This window comes from Nematolebias whitei, chromosome 18 (assembly GCF_014905685.2).
Source record: "Nematolebias whitei isolate Nwh7 chromosome 18, NemWhi1, whole genome shotgun sequence".
Taxonomy (NCBI): Eukaryota; Metazoa; Chordata; class Actinopteri; order Cyprinodontiformes; family Rivulidae; genus Nematolebias; species Nematolebias whitei.
Window position 1 is genome coordinate 25,576,290 of NC_056515.1, and position 17,625 is coordinate 25,593,914.

Genomic DNA, 17,625 nt, shown 5'->3' on the forward strand with positions numbered 1-17,625 from the left:
CTGAGAAAGGTCTAAAATCACAGATTGCATGAAGATTTGAACATATTTCTGTTCCAGTTCTAAGGAACCCAGAAACACTTCACGCATGTCTATTTCAATTCAATTCAATTCAAAAATACTTTATTTGATCTCACATGTTATTTTGTTCTATCTGACTTTCATCGTTGGGTTTTCAGCGCAGGAAAATATGATTTTTGCAGCGGTTATACATCATTAACTGAACTGAAAGATATAAACTATATTTCATACAACTAGCTGGACTTGAACTACACTTTTACTGCTGAGCGCAGTGAGATTCTTGTTGCGAGTCAGTGCTGCACACAATCAACCTGAAAAAAACTAAAACTGTTTGAAACCTGTCGACGCCAGTTAACTACTAATCATCTGGAATAAAACGAGTGCATTAGTAACGATGTAAAGAGGTCAACATCATATCAGGCAATTCTACGGGCTGGGATTATTAATGTACACCTATTTAAACAGACTCAAACTGGAGAGCAGAACATTTGTAAAATAGTGTATCAATGCAGATAAACCCAGAGTTTTAAGTGAGATCAGTATAATGATTTGATTGTTTCTACCTGTTTTCTGATTTGCCATTTGTCTGCGCAGCGCAGCAGTGGCTGCAGCCTGCTGGGCAGAGATGGTGACAGGTATTGTTCTCTCTGCTGGTGGAGCTCCATGTTTTACCGTCTTTGTGGCAAGAGCTGTGCTTTCAGCCCCACTGAGGTTCATCTTGTTGGTTGGAACTAAAGTAATCATAAAAAAGTTGCAGTATTTAGGATATACACTCTTACTTAATAAAAATGAATTATTTGATGATTTCCATGTGAATAGTTACTTACCAGGGCTAGCAATAGGACTGAGTCCAAAGCCCACACCTGGTACTGGGTGAATCTTTGTGACTGAGGACAGAGGAGTGGACTGGATGGCTCCAAAGCCTGGTTGGATAGAGGGGGTCCTTACAACTGTGGGGTGGCGGGGGGTGGTTAATGCTGGAGCCAAGGCAGTCACAGATAAAGGATGTAGTGGCTGCAGTTCCTCCTCTTCCAGCTCCAAGTGAGGCGGGTGGGGCTCCAGAGACTGGGACAGGGAAGACGTCGAGCTCACATCATCCAGATCCTCGTAGTATTTAGGAGAAAGGAAGGCCGAACGAGACAAGTTGGCTGGAAAAGAGATTTATTTAGTTAATTGTAATGTTAAAATGTACTCTTAATAAATTCTGACAAGCTTTATTAACTAAAGACAAACTTGAACCTTTTGTGCAACCAGAAATTTTAGTTGTACCTGGTGCAGTTGAGCGCACAGGAGGCATCTGTCCCTTTGACAGGAAGTTGCGCAGCTGGGACTGTTTAGCTGGTGATACCTTGACAGCTGGAGGAACAACCAGTGTTAGCATCTTACTTTTTTTATTTTATTAAAAACAAGTCCAACAATAGATACCTGGAGATTTGGCTTTTGTTTTAGGAGGGGTATCATCCAGCCTGGCTTTCAGCAATGCACTCTTTAAACTCTCGAGCTCAGTTTCCAAACTGAAAGAACCGAAACAAAATGTTAACCATGACCAACTTTACCTAAAGAAAGTGAAGGAAATGGAAAACATTTACATTTTGTACAGGCTATAACAAAAAACGTGCAAGTTTTAAGACTTTTTACAGACCAGTAAATTTTACCTCCATCAATGATATAGGAGTTTTAGTTTACTGAAAAAAGGCATGAATTTTATACCAATTAGACCAGACCTTGTGTTTCTTTGAGGTACTCAGAGAGAAGTTAACATGCTGATCTCTAATAACGCCCTTTGACCTTTTCAGTACGATTGTCCCTTCATATTTTAGCTTATTTAAAGAAAATAAATTACAGAAAGTCTCCCCAAATCTGATCATTTGAGTTAAATCACCAAAATGTTCCATATATTACAGAAGTGAGTTTCCTCTTCTAACAATTTCTTTGTCAGTCCCTACCCAGCTGTGGTTGCAGTGGTAGCATCTTGTTTTTTTGAAGGCGTGGCCGTTTTGCTGTAGAGGCGCAGCGAGGTGAGATCTTGAACCAGATGATCCAGTGTGCTCTTCTGCTGGTTGATGATGTACAGGTTGTTGGACAGTGTAGTGAACAGACCCTCACGGCCGGGCACAACCATGTGTCTGTGAAGAACAGACGCATTTTGTTATTATTATTAACAAATTATACACACCAACCACTGAGATACCAAAACAGCTGTAATGATCATCAATGGTTTTAACTCACTTCTGTTTTTTCTTCTTCTCCAGATGTTTCTCCCATTCTACGTCCAATACGTCATTAACATCCTCTACAGCAAAAGTAACATATTGGTAGAGTCTACGAATCTCCTGAGTAAAGACAAAAACACAACAAAAGCAATAATTAATAACGTATTGGGAGTAAAAATGAAAGAGTGTGCAGGTGACGAGTACTTTTGGAAACGAGTCCAGTTGTTTTTCCACGTCTCACCTTGAGTTGTTCCTCACTGCGTGGATCCAGAGGCTTTTTGTACAGCAGCTGTCTGTAGTTTCTGTCTTTGCTCAGCTCACTCTGGGTCTTAGCATCTTCTGCACTAGCAAAGCCCTCCAGTAAAGTGGTCTTCAGTGTACCAATGTCCCCATGGAGAGACTTTGAATTGGGAGAAAATATATGTGGAGAACTTTCAACGATTTGCTCTACTGGAAGTTTCCGATTTGAGAATTTTATAAATCACAGTTAGTTAAAAACACTTTTGCAAAAACCCATTTGTGTATTTTTCTCTAAGAAAAAAAGATGGAACCCACGGTAGAGTAAATATCATCCCGTTATTGTAGAGTAACAACAAATTTGTTCTTCAGAAATCCTTGGATTCTGAATAAGAGTTGGGATTTGTCTGAAGAGTGTTTTTGTACACAGAGATCTTACCTCTGTAGTTTCTTTGATCTCCAAGGTGAAAATATGAAGCTCCTCCGACTCTTTTCTCAGCTCCTTCATCTCATCGTTGGTGCCAAGCTTAAAGTCAGCTTTTGCACTGCGAGCCTTCAGTTCGTCCAATTCCTTCTGGAAGTGCGCAATCTGAGGACAAGAGAGGCTTAGTTTCCACACAAACTGAGGACAGACTTTCCAAACATATTTTGGGTAATTAAAAATTGTATCTTAATGCAGTTTCTTATTAATTGAAGTATATTAGGATATTTGTCCATTTTAATAGACTATTAATTTAATAATCAGTATTTTTAGTGCCAGGCTAGACATTGATCATTTTTCATCCTATTACCGTATTTCCCGCCGTACACGTCGCACCAACCTATAAGTCGCATCAGTCCAAATATGTCTAATAACGTGGAAAATCCATAAATAAGTCGCTTCACCGTACAAGTCGCATCTATTACGCATCACCGCTGACGCGTCGTGTTTGTTACGTGTCACCGCTGACAACCCGGAAATGTGGACCAGTGTTGCGCCAAAAAAATCGATTGACTGTCAAATGGCGGCCGCGAGAGCGTGCACGGGAGGACTTTAACTTGAATTTAACAAGATCAACACTTAAAAACAATTATTTGTTTGCTCAAAATTATAGCAAAGATGTGTGTCAGTTTAACTTTTCCTTAATAAGTGCACTTTGATGGTCAAATCAGCTGAATTTCAAAAACGAATTTGTGGCCGCGGGAGCACTCAGAGGGACGAGTCGCTGTGCATTTCTTTAAAATTTAACAAGATAACCACCAAAAAACTATTATTTGTTTGCTCGACTTTATAGCAAAGGTGCATCTCAGTTGAACTTTTACTTAATAAATGCACTTTAATGGTCAAATTAACTGCATTTTGCCGGGGCAGTGCAGCGAAATGACACTGATTTGATGATTGCTCCTGGCGAGCTGGACGAAAGTGGCAGTCTATGGCAAGCCGATTGTCATTAATAGCACTTTTACCTATTACATGACACAATGGCATGCCATACTACTCGAGTGCCATCTAGCTGCTGAAAATGGTAGTGTTCAATATTTTCAGTCAGAATGAATGAAAACTGTCATATCTCAGCCAAAAATTGGTTTATAAATATGAGAAAACATCCATAAATAAGTTGTTAAGGCGTATAAGTCGCAGGGCATGGAAATTATGCAAAAAACGCAACTTACAGGCCGAAAAATACGGTACTCAACCGGTTCAATCTTAAGGAGTTAAACATTAGAAAACTTAAGATTTGTAAATATCTGTTCAGAATTTACTTATTTGTCTTACCTCCTCCAATATACCAGTCATAATGGGATCAGTCTCTCTCTTTTGTTGTAGCGGCTTCTCCGTACCCTTCATGCTAACAGCTGCCTGCATTCAGAAATGATAAACACTTGATATTCACAGCTAACAACAAACAAACAAACAAACAAATAAAGCAGTACAGTTTACAGTTTCAAATAAATAAATAACGAATAAATATAACATTTTGGACAACCAAAAAACCTGCACTTTTTTAACCTTTCTATATGAAGTTTTGGTTTCTCTTTCTTGCTATTGGTAACTACTAACAGTTTTGTAGCAACTGAGAATTTCCTATTTGTTGATTATTCTTTGCTTTCATCATTTCAGTGGACACCAAAGTAAACAGTCAAAATACCTAAAAAAGATCTGCTGAGAAATGTGCCTTTGGACAGCTTTACTGTTCAAAAATACAAAACCTGCAGCCAAAATAGGCAGACTGCAGCAATACAACAGTGACCCATGCGACAAAAGACTGATTAACGAACCAAAAACACTGTTTGGGATAGGAAAGAAAAGTTTTGCCATGGGAACTACGATGAGGTATGAATATGTTTTTTGTTAAAACATTAATAGCGAAAGACTCATCATCTTGTGTCTTTTTATTTAATCATTTTAGTCAAATTTTATTTGATCAAATACAATAATTTTGATCATATTTAAAATTTGTTAGATAAATGAACATTTATTTCAGAAGCTTTAAAACTTTAATTCCCAGGCAAGACATAAAGGTCTGTAGTGGACACAAGTCAATCAAACAATTTTTGTTATTTTAGTATTGCAAATAGTTTTTGTCCTTTCTCAGAATTTCAGCAAAACTTTTGATCAACTGACATAATTTGGGGCACGTTATGAAAATCACAAATAAACACAACCAAGAAATTCAATTAATGGATTTTTTTTAAACAACAAACAGAAAATACCTGTGGAGTTTGGACACGAGTTTGTGCAGCAGGAGCAGGTTTCTGCACAATATTGGTAGGTATGCTGGTCTGAACAGGGCGCACTGGGGCTAAAAAAAAAAGTTATTGTAACAGTAAGATAATGTCATGAGTACTGTCTTTCAGATTTTACCAACAACTTGACAAAAATAATAAATCAGAGTAACAAGTACATGAACTTTGGACTTCCTTACCTAATCCAGCTGGTAACTTGGCGGATGGGAGTGAAGCAGCGCTCACGCTGCTGGAACTGGAAATGGCAGGTTTGGGTAGGCTGGAACCAAATGAGAAAGCTGGTGCTGGAGTCTCCACTGGTGAAAACCTTAAGAAAGAGCAAAACGGTTCATAGTATCTGTATTTCACCTCCCATATCTCAATCCTAAATTTTGTACATCACAGTACCTCTCATTTAGGTTTAATTTGATAGTAGGTGGTGACGCAGTGGAAAAACCCTGAGGTGTTGAAGCTGGGGCTGCTGCTGGCAGGGGTTTGATGGAAGGGGTGCTGAGGGAAAATGCTGAGAGCGCGGAGGGAGTTTCAGAGGGAGGTTTGGAAGCGAACGAGAAGCTTGAGGGCCCAGAGCCAAAAGGCGCAGATCCCCCCAAGGAGAACGCTGAAGGGGCTGAAGGGGCCAAGGTGGTGGAGAAAGTGGTTGGAATTGAAAAGGAAAACCCCGACGAAGACGCAGGCGCTGTAGAAACAAAACTGAATGGGGCTGCAGGGGAGGAAGAGGCAGCAGGGGCTGACAGGCTAAAAGCAGTAGTAGAAGGAAATCCAAGGTTTGGGAATGATGCTGGAGCAGATGGAACGTAGGCAGCAGGTTTGGCTGGCTGGGTTGCCAAAGAACCTGCGAACAGAAAAAATACTTTCATTAAACCTCATCAAATGCTGAAGAAGTCATCTGGACAAGAAGATGGATTAGGCCTAGAATGTGGAACAGTTTGCTTTTACGCATTAAATACTGCAGCCATATTTATTTAAATGAGTTTGTAAAATGCTGTTGAGTTTCCTTGTAATTAGTTTGGATGAGTAAATAGATGGTTCAACAGATTGAACGGATAAGATTACCAGTACTTTCTTTTTTGTTCAAAACAAAACTACTGTAACAGGCCAAAAAACAATTCTGATCACATTTTTAAATTCAGTTTTATTAAAACCTCAATTTTTTTAGCATAATGAAAACTTGTGTAAAACAATATTAAGAATGGTAACTGTTGAAAACGTTTGGATAAGTTTAAGGAGGGAAATATACTCATTTATTTGACAAGTGGAAACCAAATAAAGGCACCAAAAATTTAAACTTAAAGTGTCCATTAGAGATGTATTTATGTTGTGACCATTTATTCTCATGCTTTCAAATGGCTTTGCACCAAGCAACATGACATCTTGGCAAACAAAAGATACTTCTTCTCACTTCATTACACATTAAAGCTTTTATTATGGGCATCAGATCAATTGGATTCATCAACAATATTTAGATTATTAATTTTTTTCACTTTTGGTTTATCTGATCAACACTTGAGGATAGAATGTGTAATTACAGGAAATTTCCAGTCATTATAGGTTACTAGTAAAGAAAATGAATTAGCCTTTTACAGAGTTTAGTACAAAAATAACCCAAATGTGAATAAAAATCAAATGAATAATTAGAATAGGTCATAAAGGGAGGCGATCCCTTTTTGCTACACTTCAGAAACTAGCGGGAACAATTACTAGGGGTGCACCGATTTATTGGCCCCGATTTCCTTAATTTTGGGAAATCGGCCGACATTTGCATGAGAAACCAATTTTACCAATTTTTTGTTGTTCGTTTTAACAACAATCGCCTGAACTTCATTTATATTTCAGAGCACTACATCATGGCCATTTAAAACAAGTTTGTATTGTTTCTAGGATGTTGTTCAAGGATATGTTTTTCAATAAAATAATATTGGAAAATTGACATTGTGACCTTATAACACCTGACAGTGTCGCTTATAAAACAAAATCGGTATCAGCCAAAATCGGAATTGGCAGGTCAAGCTTTTTGGAAATCGGTGATCGGCCAGAAAACTGCAATCTGTGCACACCTAACAATTACCAAATCAACAATGGCGTGTATAGCTTACTGGTCTTCTCACCTGGCTTTGGCACTCTCTCTCCTTCCAAGGCGAGGATAGTAGAGGGTGAGACCAGCTGTTTGACCCCAGGATTTAGGTTGAGAAGAGCAAATGGGCAGAGTAACCCCTCCGTAGACAGCATCAGCATGATGGGTGCTGGCGGCAATGTCTTCTCGTCAGCTTTGTGCAGGAAGAAAACATGGATGCATATTATTCCAATGAATTTATTTATTTATTTTAAACACAAACAATCCATTTTATTTATTTTACCTTACCATGATTTGCAACCTTGCATAAAGAGTCAAGGGGAATCTTTTAGATGTACGGTTAAAAAAATTATTAAAAAAATAAACAGTCTAAGATCGAATGAACAATGGATATGAATAAATTTGTCTGATCCTATGCTTAGTTCTATGCTTTAAACTAATACATATACACAGAAAGAAGAGCTAGTGTTATTTGTAGACCATGCTTGCTCATTAGAAAACAATGTATTTTTCCTTTTAAAGTAAAACAAACGGCAGAAAAAAATCGACACGCTGCATTTTAGTGGTGTATATCTCCTGACTTTGGCTCTTTTGGCCAAATGTTTAGTTACCAAAAAATAAACAATAAAAAAAAAAATCCATCTGAACTCTGCATTTATGTTTAAAACGGTCTTAAGATGCCTCATTTGGTAAAACACATCCCACTCCCTTCCTCTTCTTGCCAAACCCTCAAACCTTTTTCTGCTCCTCACACCCACTTTTCTGCACTTTCTAAAATCTTGCTGTGGGCTACAGTTCAAATGGCAAAAATCAAGTCTAAACCAACATTTACAGTGAAAAACAAAACTGTAGGATTTATAATCCATATTAAATATTCATTAGCTAGAGCTGATACTCATCTTCTCAGAAATATAAAAAAAGGAAAAAGAAATACTCTGGGGAAAACAGCAAATGCTGCTCTTTCTCAGTGCGGGGCTGTGGTTGGCTAATGGACACCATTTTAACCAACTTGCAGCTTACATTTAGATTCCAAGTGCAACAAACACTTCATATTTCAGCTTAACGTCACTCTGCAGACTTTCAAACCTATGCATACAGAACACACAGGAAAATGCTAATTTAGGAAATGGTGATTTAAAGTTCTTCAAAAATCAAAATATAAAAAGAATAAAAACAGACAACAAAAGTCCAAACGCTAGTGCTTTTAGCTATCAAAGTAAAGCCTGAAAATGTCCTGAGAAGAAAGGAGAGAGGACGAAAAAAGACAAAAGAAAATCAGAACACAGTAAATCTCATCAGCATTCTGCAACAGGATTGTCTGGGCTTTGTTGTTTGTTAGAGTCCTCTAGCTTGTCTGAGCAATTTTAATGAGTTCATTTAATTTCCTCCGCAGATAATTCTGTTGTTACTTCCCCCTTTGCCTACATAATGCCTCACTTTGGATCAAAGTTTTAATGAGACTACAGTCGTCTCATAATGTTTCTCAATGTGCCCCCCCCCCCCCCCCCCCCCCCCCCACCACGACAAAAGGGAGGGAGTTCTTGGAGAAAACAAGGAGATGTGATGAGACAGCAGCTCTACGTGAATGTCTGGCAGACTGGGCTGGTTAAGATGAAAACAGTGCACAGAGACAATAGCTTATCACTATTCTTTACACGTATGGCTATACAGCACTGCAGTGGAAGCTGCATGCACAGAGCATCCTGATGGATTCAGATTCATCTGATCAACAGATGAGGGTTCAAAAAATACTGAATATGAAGGGAGTAGATAATTTAAAGCAGGACAAGACAAAACAAGACGAAATTAAATATCCCAACTTTCAAGTAACTGCATTTTAATACTTAAACACCAGTAAAAGTCTGAAATTGTCTTTGAAATAGATACAATAGAAAATAAACATTCTTGACTTTGAAAAAATAAAAATGGAAAACAAAAAGACTAACGTAATACTGTCTAGCAAAAAAGCCACAGATCAAAATACAATTTTGAGGGCAGATAAGTTTCCATTTGAAATCCATGTGCCAATTGGCCTGTTTCACAAATAAAATGTATTTGCAACACTGAAGAAGATTTGACAAGGCTGGTGATAAAATTGTTTTATATAAAGTAAACGTTTGTCTGGTGGTATAAAACCCTCTTCTGCACATTTAATAACGTTTACCCTCTTAAGCCCCAAGGGGTTTCATTGAAGTCCCTGCTGGAAAATACCACGCCCAAATAAAATAAAGTGTTTTTCAGAAATTACATACAAACTTTAAACAGTCTTGGTATCAAAATAAAGATAACAATTGAGAGACTTCATCAGGAGTGTAAGCATCTCAGCAAATGCTACTTCTTCTTTCAGCTTTTCCCTCTTCAGGGGTCGCCACAGTGAGTCATCCTCCTCCATCTCACTCTGTCCTCTGTATTCTCCGTCCTCACTCCACCTCCATGTCCTCTCTAACTGCATCCATATGTCTCTCTGGCCTTCCTCTTTTTTTCCTGGCAGCTGCATTTCTAACATCCTTCTACCAATATACCCACTGTCCCTCCTCTGGACATGTCCAAACCATCTCAGTCTGGCCTCTAACTTTATCTCCCAGTTGTTCAACCTGTGCTGTACCTCTGATGATCTCATTCCTAATCTTCTCCATCCTTGTCACTCCTAAGGAAAACCTCAACATCTTTATTTCCACCACTTCCAGTTCTTTCTCTTTGTCTTTTTGTCAATGTCACTGTCTCCTTGTAGTCGAAATGCTGAACCAAACCAATTCTGGATTACCAAACAGACTTCCCTGAATTTGGATTATGCTAAAGCATAGGTAACTTCTGCTCAGTCAGGTGAAGAGAGCATGTAATCTGAAAGATGAGCACACTTACTGATGTGGATCTCCTGCTGGCTGGTGAAGTCTACAGCTAATCCAAGAGGCAGTGTGTCTTCACTTGTCTCAGTCACAGGAAGTTCTGCTCTACTTGCATCCTCAAGAAGCCAAAGTTCCCACACCTAAAAAAAAACCACAACATGGTCAACCAGGACAGTTGGCGTACACATATTACAGTCAGAGAATCAACTAAACCCTCAGCAACCAATTAGTAACACTACACATTTAAAACATTTTATACATTTGGCTTCTCAAGTTGGCCCAACTTCTTAAAAAAATTAAATTCAGTGTGATAACCAGTATTTTAAATTCACTTTTAAAAATCTTTCGAGTTAATTCTTATTTATAGAACAGATATAAAGCTGTATTTGACACTCAGTCCAATAAAACAGTTGAAAAAAAGTTATTCAGATGTTTTCTAATTGTAAGACACAACGGTTTAATAACCCCAAAGTTACACACCTTATCATCCTGTCGTGACATCACGTTGACCTCAATAGAAGCTGCTGATGCCACAAACAAAAGATCCCTTGAAAAAAGAATAAAGAAAACAAAAGCTTACTGTCAATTTTAAAATAAATTAAAATTACAAAAACAAAAACTTAAAAATAAAAACAGAATAAATTATACATTTCATTGTAAGGCTATAAACTGTGTTAATTTTTACCAGTCCTCTATGTGACTTAGGAAGTAGTGATGCTGTCGCTCCGCGTTGCTGTTAAACACACAGTCACCAAAACTGAGATACTTGGTCTCCACCTTTTCATCCTTTTTCTGTAAATATTAAATAACGTATATGGAATTAGCATTTGCACTTACTAATGCGGTTGATAAGACACAGGCAGGTTATAGAATAAAGTATACCACCACAAACAATGAATATAAATCAGATGGAGTGCTGGGCTAACATTTTAATTTTTCATACTGCAGCTAATTTAAAAAGAACAAGGACTATTTTTTTTAATGAAGCTGTACTGATAAAGATGGCATGTTCTTTGAAGTGGGTTTAGAGCTCATCATAGCACAGAAACTGCACTGGTGAAAGTTACTAATGGTATTCTCATGGCTTCAGACAAAGGACTTGTGTCTATACTGGTCCTGTTAGACCTCAGTGCTGCATTTGATACAGATGATCACAATATTTTACTACAGAGGCTTGAATATGATATTGGGATTACAGGACGGCTCTAAAATAGTTTAAATCATATTTATTTGATACAGTCCAGTTTGTAAATGTAAATAATGAATCTTATTTATACACAAACGTTAATCACGGAGTTCCTCAGGGTTCAGTACTTGGACTCCTTACTTTATACATGCATGAATTAGGTAACGTTATCAAACAGCATGGGATAAATTTTCATTGTTATGCTGATGACACTCATTTATATTTGACCATGTAACTCGATGAATCCAATCAATTACTTAGATTGCAAGCATATCTTAAAGACATACAAACCTACAGTATATGACTTAATTTTCTGCTTTTAAAGACAAAGGTTGTGGTTTTTGGACCTGAGCATTTTAGGAATAATCTTTGCAGCTTTTCACTTTCTCTGGATGGCATTAATCTGGCCTCCAGTTCTAATGTAAAAGACCTTGGTGTTATTTTTGATCAGGATATGCATTTTAACTCCCACATTAAAAAAAGTTACCAGGACCGCTATCCTCTACCTGCGTAATATCACTAAAATTAGAAACATCTCGTCCAAAAATGATGCAGAAAAACTAATCTTGTATTACCAATCTTATTGTTCCACACTTTTCTAACAGAGCACTTCGCTCTCAGACTGCAGGTTTACTTATGGTTCCTAGAGTATCCAAAAGTAGAATGGAAGGCAGAGCTGTCAGTTATCAGACTCTTCTCTTGTGGAACCAACTTCCAGTGTCTGTCTGTGAGGCTGACATCGTGTCTACTTTGAAAATAAGGCTTAAGTTTTTCCTTTTTGATAAATCCTATAGTTAGAGTGGGTTTGGGTTCCCTGTGCTATCCCTTAGTTATGCTTTTAAAGGCTTAGACTGCTGTAGGACAAATTGACCACATTTCTTCACTCCTGCTGTCTTTACTTGTTGTACTCCACCTGATCGTATTTGTATTATTTTTATCCTTCACATGTGTTTTTGTCTTTCCTCCAATAGAAAGTACACCTGGACCTGTCATTTTGTGTTCGTTTCTCCTTCCTGTCCCCACAAATCCCAGCCAGTTGAAGCAGCTGGCTGCTCGTCCGGAGCCTGGTTCTGCTGGAGGTTTCTTCCTGTTAAAAGGGAGTTTTTCCTTTCCACTGTTGCCAATATACTTGCTCAGAATGAGAGACTGTGACAAAATGTAGATTGAACATAATCTGCTGGCTTCCTTAGATAGATAACTTTTACTAATTGGCTTTTAAAACGTATGTGAATGTTTTTGTACAGTGTCCTGAGATGACTTCCGTTGTGACTTGGCGCTATATAAATAAACTGAATTGGTGACAATCTGATATGTGATAAGAGCTAAACAAACAATGCAGACTTGAATGGAAACAGTTGATAAAACCAGGTGCATATATATTACAGATTGTGAACGAAAGTAAATTTGTGAAACAATTTCTTCCAAGTGTTTTTTGATGAGACATGAAACATCAAACTCACGAGAAATAAACCAAAGGATGCCTGTAGTACTCACAGGTAAGGAAATTAACACTAATTCAGGAGGTCTCTCCAAACACCCGTCAGCAGCAGCATACGCCACAGCAAAAACATACGTTCTCAGCCACAACACATCCAGAGCTGGCAGAGACAAAGCAGATGTCAGTCACAAACGCAACATGAAGAAAGCCAAAACTATTTCAGATCAGGCCAATTTTTTATGCCGACTGCATTATTTTAAGTTGTTAATAAAATGTAAAGAAAAAGGATAATTTCCTGGGAAAAGAAGCATCTTCATAGCTAATTTATTACCTTTGACCGGGTCATTTGAGGTGTAAAAGTGAGGACATTGGATGACTCTTTTTTCCTCTAGTGCCTTTTGAACAGAGAAAACAGAATTTGTTTTAATTTTCCAGGAAAGGGGAAGGTTTTTTATTCACATTGTGGTGAATTAGGTTCACTCACTGGTGTATACTGACTGACTGTGGCATTCATTTTCCCTGCAGCAACCTGCTTTCCTTTTGGACTCCAGGAAACTGTGTTAAGGAAAAAAAAGGATGATTGAGCCTATAAACCTTTTTTTGTTGTTAAGAAAAGTAAACAAAATACAATTGACCCAAATGTAAGAAAAGGAGCTCAAAACCTCAGAAATTGTGTTTTAAGTGACACTTACTGCAGGTGATGCCACTTGTTGCAGGTAGTTGAGCTTGCACTTTGACAACATCTGTAACATCCAAAATCATCATGCTGCCATCAGACAAGCAGGCAGCCAACATGGACGGATGAACCGGATTCCACTTCAGGTCCTGCATCAAAGTACCAACATCCACAGCTGGCTGCACAGATGCAAATGGCATCTTTTGGGGGTTTGCCTAAAAATAATAAAAAGAGTAAGAAATAGGACAAAATAAGTTTGACAATAAAATACTTGGGCAAGAGCTAACTGTAAATTGGCACTTCCAAATGTGTAGATAACTTATTTTTTAATGTACTGTTCATCTTCATTTTATAGCTTGTCTTTAAGTTACGTGAGCCAGAATGCTTGCAAACTGCAATCAGTGAATCAAACAGTAACTTAATAAATACATGCATACAGATTCTAATTATTTTCCCCCATTTATTTCCTGGTCTGTTTGTTTTGGTGACCTCAGCAGAAACTGAAATAAAAAGTGAATGTTTAATACATAATAGCATTGTAACCACATGGACTAAAATGGTTACCTTGTTCAGGAATGTCCGGACGTCATAGAACGTAAGGGACAAACCCGCCTCCTCAGCTATACCACATACAGACAGAGTGAGTTCATCACAGCTGAGAGCCAAATGGTGCAAAGTCATCTCCACAGTCACCTCTGCCAGCGCTGCTATCCCTTTGACTAAAATACACCAAAAATAAGTATCAAGTTACACACCATCAGTGTAACGTTGAGGATAAAAAGTGAATCGAATCTGTATAGACGTTCTTACCGACTTCATAAGAGTTCCCATCAGCTTTATCAGCAGCAAGAATATCTTGAGTTAAGTACACTTTAAATGTTCTGTCAAGTCCCACAAATGTTAAACCAAACTTGTTTGAGATGGTCAACAGATTCGATCTGTCTTTAGGCATTGTGTCAGCAGGCTCAAAAACTTGGACTTTCTTCATCTGACGAAACTGGAAATCCTAAAACAAATGACACAAACAGGTGACCAATTAGAAGCCATATTGGAGTGTCTACAGCTGTGCTGAGGAGCAATTCAAAACCCTGGACACAATACTTGATATATAAACAAAACATAAAAAAACACATTTGATCTAAAAAAATAAAATAAATAAAAATAACATCTACAATATGCATACAACAGCAGGCATGATGCTTCACAAAACAAATATTACAAAAAGTAAACTAAAATAGAAAAAAAATGTTTTATTGATTTTCTCTGGAATGCACCTGTGGTTTTAACGATACTCATATATTTTCTAAACTATTTTTCCCAAAAATGGAATCTTCCAGTTTACGATTTCAGAAATATTGTTTTGGTTTCCTCACATTGGTTGTGTTGGTTAAACTGTTATCATGTTAAATTTTTTCTGTGTACAAAATAAATAAATGTAGCTCCTTTTATTTATTTATTTTAGTTCTTCTGTGACGTACTTGCAGTAAAACCAAAATTAAAAACTTCAAGTGACATGTCAAGAAGCAATTAGATTCTTGGTCGAAACTCTAAAATGGCCAAAAGGCAAGTCATATGATCGCTTTAAGTATAGTTCCTAATTTTTAAGCTTTACAAAGGAATGTGTATAAAATTGTGTTGACTGGTTAAAAGCAAATATATAATAGCTTAATTATACCAGCTGATACAAGAATGGTAGTTCTTAACGTTTTGGGAAAAACTGCTCTAATACATACTATATTTCAGTTTTATGAAATGTAATTAAGTATTTTTATGCTAGTGTTTTGTTTTTATTGTACAGAATAATCTAATAAAAGGTTTTCAATTGAATAGTATATAGACTATTGGGTCTGAAGATTAAAAACTGTCAGTGACTCCGTAAAAGAGCAAACAGTGACAAGCTTTTGATACTAGAGGTAAAACAAAACGATACATTTTAATGATTTTATTCCACACAGCTTTTCAGCCAAAAATGAAAGTACAGTAAATACTCCTACTCGTGGTTAGCTACTGTGCTAACACATAGCTAGCTACAAACCTAGCTGAAACAGTCCCAGCGGCTTTTAGTGAAACATTTAAACGGGTGTTCAAGTCCCTGGATATTGTCAAAGCCCATAATATATTTCATTAGGTACTAAGGGAAAGGTTTCCTAAACCATAGAACTTAATCAGCTCGCTAACTAGCTAAGCTAGTCACCACCGTAGAGAGGAAGTTGACGAATTTAGCATTCACGTGCTACTTTATCATAACAAGGGATTAAAAACAGCCAACCTTCATTTCCCTTTCTGGAGGGGTGTCCGTATCGTCGCCCATTTTGAGGAGTAGAAGCTACTGTCTATGCTAAATAGTTTTTGTATTAGTTTATTTCTTGAAAACGAGTATCTGAGACAAAGTTTAGACAGGCTACATGAGCGGATAGCTACGCAGCTGTTTATGATGTAGAAACTAGGCTAACAAGCAGATGCCAGAGCTTCCAGAAAGAAGACCGCATCGCATTAAGGCTGACGAGTAGAAGCCAGAACATTCAAACTCACTTTACATTACAAAAGGATGTCCACATGCATGCTCACTACAAAAGTTAAATATTAGTTCAGTATTTTTAAGTTACAATAGTTTGTTACAAAATCATAGCATCATTTTTATTGCCATCCTATTTGTAAAAAAAATAAAATAAATAAAATATATGACTTTTTGACTGTTTTTTGTAACTGTTGTCCATTGTTGTCATAATTCTTTGTTGAAATCAGGTCTCTTATGTAAAGGAGTCCTCAAGGCTCAATGGGATTTACCTGTCTAAATAAAGGTTGAATGAATAGCGCTCTTGAATGAGCTAAACATTTAGATATACATTTCTGTAAGGGTAATTTACAACATTTTTTGTCTCAGTTAACTACATTAATCTCACAACAGATTTGAGAGTAAGACTAGTAAAATTCTTAAAAATGAATGATGGTACTCTACATACAAACTGTTTACTGACACGTTTTTTTTTTTTACAAACGCTTAATTAATTAACGCATAATTAGATCAAACTGTATTTTTTTAATTCAACTTTGTGCATTTATTTGTAGCAAGACTTCACAATAAAGATGGATGTAATCTGTCTTTAGTTTTGTTTTATACCTTTAAAATATTTATCCTAATTTTATGTGTTTGTGCATTTCAACATACATAAACTTACATGGTGTTCTCTCCTGTGTGCAGTAATTTTTTTTTATGTCAACACAATCACCAAATGCACCCCTTCAGCAAGGACACAAAAAAACACTGACCACTTTGATGCGTGGTGAAGTAAGGACTTTTATTAGAAAGCAGCTTTTTTTTTTCTGTATTGCATTTTAAAGAAATCAGATACTCCTGGACTACATAACTTAAAAACTGATGACGGGAATGGAAGGTAGAGCCTTTTATGCAACATCAAAAGTGGCAACTTGCATTTCCATTATATATTATTGATGCTGGAGCCAGAAGGCGCATAAACATTTTAACATTTTTTTCTTTTATAAAGCAGAATCAACACTTGAATTGCCCCATTTAGGTAGGCTGCTGATAGTGAAGAACAATACTGTGATCAAGGTGTACAGTTGCATGACGAGATCTTTTTTTTTGTTTTGTTTTTTTTAACATTTGCATTGTTGTCCATATTCTGGTTTCCTATAAGCCCAACGTCAGAGCCGAGACAGACATGGTCCATGCCGACATGAGACAACTCTGTTCATGAAGCACCAAGATTTGAGTCAGTCCTTGCTGCAAAGACGCACACTTATAACCAAGAAAGATAACATCACATCCCTCCATTCTGGAAAGCAAGCTATAGCAGACCAAAGCAAGCCAAAGAAAGACAAAGCAAACAGCAAGAGCACACACAGCGAGTTGTCACATCTCCCATAGTGCACTGTGGGTCTCATCCCTTTTCTGATTGTCAGCGCTCTGAACACATGGCTTTAAAAGTTGCATTTACTCCTCTTTAGCCCATACAGTTAGTCACTCATGATGTTTCTCTCATTTCCAAGTAAAGTGCTGGCTTTATGTTCAAATTTGCAAACATACACATACAAACCTTTAGTGCATTTTTTTTTTCCGAGTCTACAAACAATTCAAATGCACACTCAATTGGGTAGTTAGTATTCCACTCCTAGTCAGTATTTTGCTGTCATTTTTACAGGAGATCACACTTTTTGCAAACATTCAACAAAAGGCCGGGGCTCATGATAA

General features: G+C 37.3%; 1 protein-coding gene across 1 annotated transcript in view; it reads right to left on the minus strand.

Annotated features, from left to right (window-relative positions):
• nup214 (nucleoporin 214) overlaps positions 1-15,828 on the minus strand; it is a 30,691-nt gene extending 14,863 nt beyond the window's left edge. The window contains exons 1-23 of the mRNA XM_037692501.1: positions 15,682-15,828; positions 14,223-14,418; positions 13,977-14,131; positions 13,429-13,627; positions 13,221-13,291; positions 13,068-13,131; positions 12,793-12,896; positions 10,798-10,904; positions 10,593-10,659; positions 10,129-10,252; positions 7,301-7,459; positions 5,583-6,027; positions 5,375-5,502; positions 5,163-5,251; positions 4,225-4,308; positions 2,908-3,057; positions 2,473-2,631; positions 2,248-2,351; positions 1,965-2,144; positions 1,444-1,532; positions 1,288-1,374; positions 846-1,166; positions 582-749 (exon numbers count right to left, since the gene is read on the minus strand). Coding sequence (XP_037548429.1) covers positions 582-749; positions 846-1,166; positions 1,288-1,374; positions 1,444-1,532; positions 1,965-2,144; positions 2,248-2,351; positions 2,473-2,631; positions 2,908-3,057; positions 4,225-4,308; positions 5,163-5,251; positions 5,375-5,502; positions 5,583-6,027; positions 7,301-7,459; positions 10,129-10,252; positions 10,593-10,659; positions 10,798-10,904; positions 12,793-12,896; positions 13,068-13,131; positions 13,221-13,291; positions 13,429-13,627; positions 13,977-14,131; positions 14,223-14,418; positions 15,682-15,723 — 3,292 coding nt within the window. The 5' untranslated portion in view covers positions 15,724-15,828. The remainder of the gene's footprint in view (positions 1-581; positions 750-845; positions 1,167-1,287; positions 1,375-1,443; positions 1,533-1,964; positions 2,145-2,247; positions 2,352-2,472; positions 2,632-2,907; positions 3,058-4,224; positions 4,309-5,162; positions 5,252-5,374; positions 5,503-5,582; positions 6,028-7,300; positions 7,460-10,128; positions 10,253-10,592; positions 10,660-10,797; positions 10,905-12,792; positions 12,897-13,067; positions 13,132-13,220; positions 13,292-13,428; positions 13,628-13,976; positions 14,132-14,222; positions 14,419-15,681) is intronic.
• Positions 15,829-17,625: the final 1,797 nt, after the last annotated feature.